The 2,031-nt window shown below is 31.6% G+C and overlaps 2 protein-coding genes across 2 annotated transcripts in view; one reads left to right on the top strand and one right to left on the bottom strand.

Moving 5' to 3' along the window:
- LOC106470073 overlaps positions 1-420 on the top strand; it is a 2,506-nt gene extending 2,086 nt beyond the window's left edge. Inside the window, exon 2 of the mRNA XM_013930597.1 lies at positions 17-420. Within this exon, the coding sequence (XP_013786051.1) occupies positions 17-420 (404 nt within the window). The remainder of the gene's footprint in view (positions 1-16) is intronic.
- A 256-nt stretch (positions 421-676) lies between these two features.
- Positions 677-2,031, bottom strand: part of LOC106470074 (muscle LIM protein 1-like) — a 10,808-nt gene continuing 9,453 nt past the window's right edge. Inside the window, exon 4 of the mRNA XM_013930599.1 lies at positions 677-982. Coding sequence (XP_013786053.1) covers positions 952-982 — 31 coding nt within the window. The 3' untranslated portion in view covers positions 677-951. The remainder of the gene's footprint in view (positions 983-2,031) is intronic.

Here is a 2,031-nt window from a genome sequence, read left to right as displayed (position 1 = left end):
TGTTTCACATCACCAGTTAGAGGAGTAAACTCCACTAAACCTGTTAGAGGAGTAAGCTCTACTAAACCCGTTAGAGGAGTAAACTCCACTAAACCTGTTAGAGGAGTAAGCTCTACTAAACCCGTTAGAGGAGTAAACTCCACTAAACCCATTAAAGGAGTAAACTCCACTAAACCTGTTAGAGGAGTAAACTCCACTAAACCCATTAGAGGAGTAAACTCTACTAAACCCGTTAGAGGAGTAAACTCTACTAAACCCGTTAGAGGAGTAAACTCTACTAAACCCGTTAGAGGAGTAAACTTCACTAAACCCGTTAGAGGAGTAAACTCTACTAAACCCGTTAGAGGAGTAAAATCCACTAAACCCGTTAGAGGAGTAAACTCCACTAAACCTGTTAGAGGAGTAAACTCCACTGATTGATAAATTAGATATTTTTTTATGAATAAACATTACTCCAAAAATCATCATATCTCTCATATGAAAGAACTAAAACACACTTGTAACATATGTGAACACTTCTTTAATGAATAAAAAGCGTTGCACGTTTTACAAATGTGTGAACAGAAGACAGTGTATGATGTAACATACCTTCTCCAATGTTGACTCTGCCGAAACACACAAACGAAACCAACTGATTCAATGTCGAGTGTATTATAAACAATAAATTACAACAGTATTATCAGTAATTAAAATATTTTAATTGACTTACTTAAATATGTAAATGTATATCTTTTATTATGCAATACTGCACGCTAATTGATTGGGTTGCATGTGTTTTGTTTACAAATTCGTTTCGATGTAACTTATCACATAAATTGAGATAAATGATGAAAAACATTTAAACAAAGACTTATAATATTAATAATATATTGTCCCCTCGATCGATCGTCATCTTCTATTGTCTCCTTCAAGCACGTGCTCTCTAGTGGACAAAAATAGAATTCCAGGGTTTTAACCGTAGTTGGGATCAGTCGGTTTGTTGCTGAAACAAAATATACTAGTATGTAAGAATATATGTATTTTAAAAATAATTACACAACAAAATTAAACTTTTTTTCATAAGAAGAACTAGATTACGTTGCAAATTATATCTCCTACAATAAGTAATATAATTAATTATTTATATAAGTGCGTTGTAGGTTGTCATTCCATAAAATATTTTTTATTGAAACTTCCCATGTTCGAATTGTTAAAACATGTGATTTTCATGTGATTTTTAAATCCTATAAGCATTCGTTTCTTCTAATCAAAATGAAGACTCAATGAATAATTGATAAAGATGATAATTTATGATCTTTCTGTAGTATATGACCACTGGCAACAGAGCTTCGCTTCTAATCTTTCTCAATCACCACAAAAATGTCATTTTCTTAGGTTCACTAAACACTCAAGTGACATGTAAGGTAACATTAATATCTTACCTCTACAAAAGTGACATCTAAAATGTCATTTTCTTAGGTTCACTAAACATTCAAGTGATATGTAAGGTAACATTAATATCTTAACTCTACAAAAGTGACATCTAAAATGTCATTTTCTTAGGTTCACTAAACACTCAAGTGACATGTAAGGTAACATTAATATCTTAACTCTACAAAAGTGACATCTAAAATGTCATTTTCTTAGGTTCACTAAACACTCAAGTGACATGTAAGGTAACATTAATATCTTAACTCTACAAAAGTGACATCTAAAATGTCATTTTCTTAGGTTCACTAAACACTCAAGTGACATGTAAGGTAACATTGATATCTTAACTCTACAAAAGTGACATCTAAAATGTCATTTTATTTGTTGCTTAACTGCTCCCATATGGATATGGTATTATTCAATACACCTACTAGATCTATCTCACTTTCTTATCGTTGTATACTTGTATCTAATTAACATACGATTTTATCAGCATCACCTAATCCTAACTACTAGAGTCACATTGTCTTAATTATATACATATACACAGCGTGGTCACAAGTAGATAGACACCACCTTTTCAGAAAAAATTAAATATTTCAGTCATATTCACATGAATTG

This window comes from Limulus polyphemus, unplaced genomic scaffold (assembly GCF_000517525.1).
Source record: "Limulus polyphemus unplaced genomic scaffold, Limulus_polyphemus-2.1.2 Scaffold3806, whole genome shotgun sequence".
In the NCBI taxonomy this organism is placed as follows: domain Eukaryota; kingdom Metazoa; phylum Arthropoda; class Merostomata; order Xiphosura; family Limulidae; genus Limulus; species Limulus polyphemus.
This window is presented reverse-complemented; position numbering and strand designations above follow the sequence as displayed.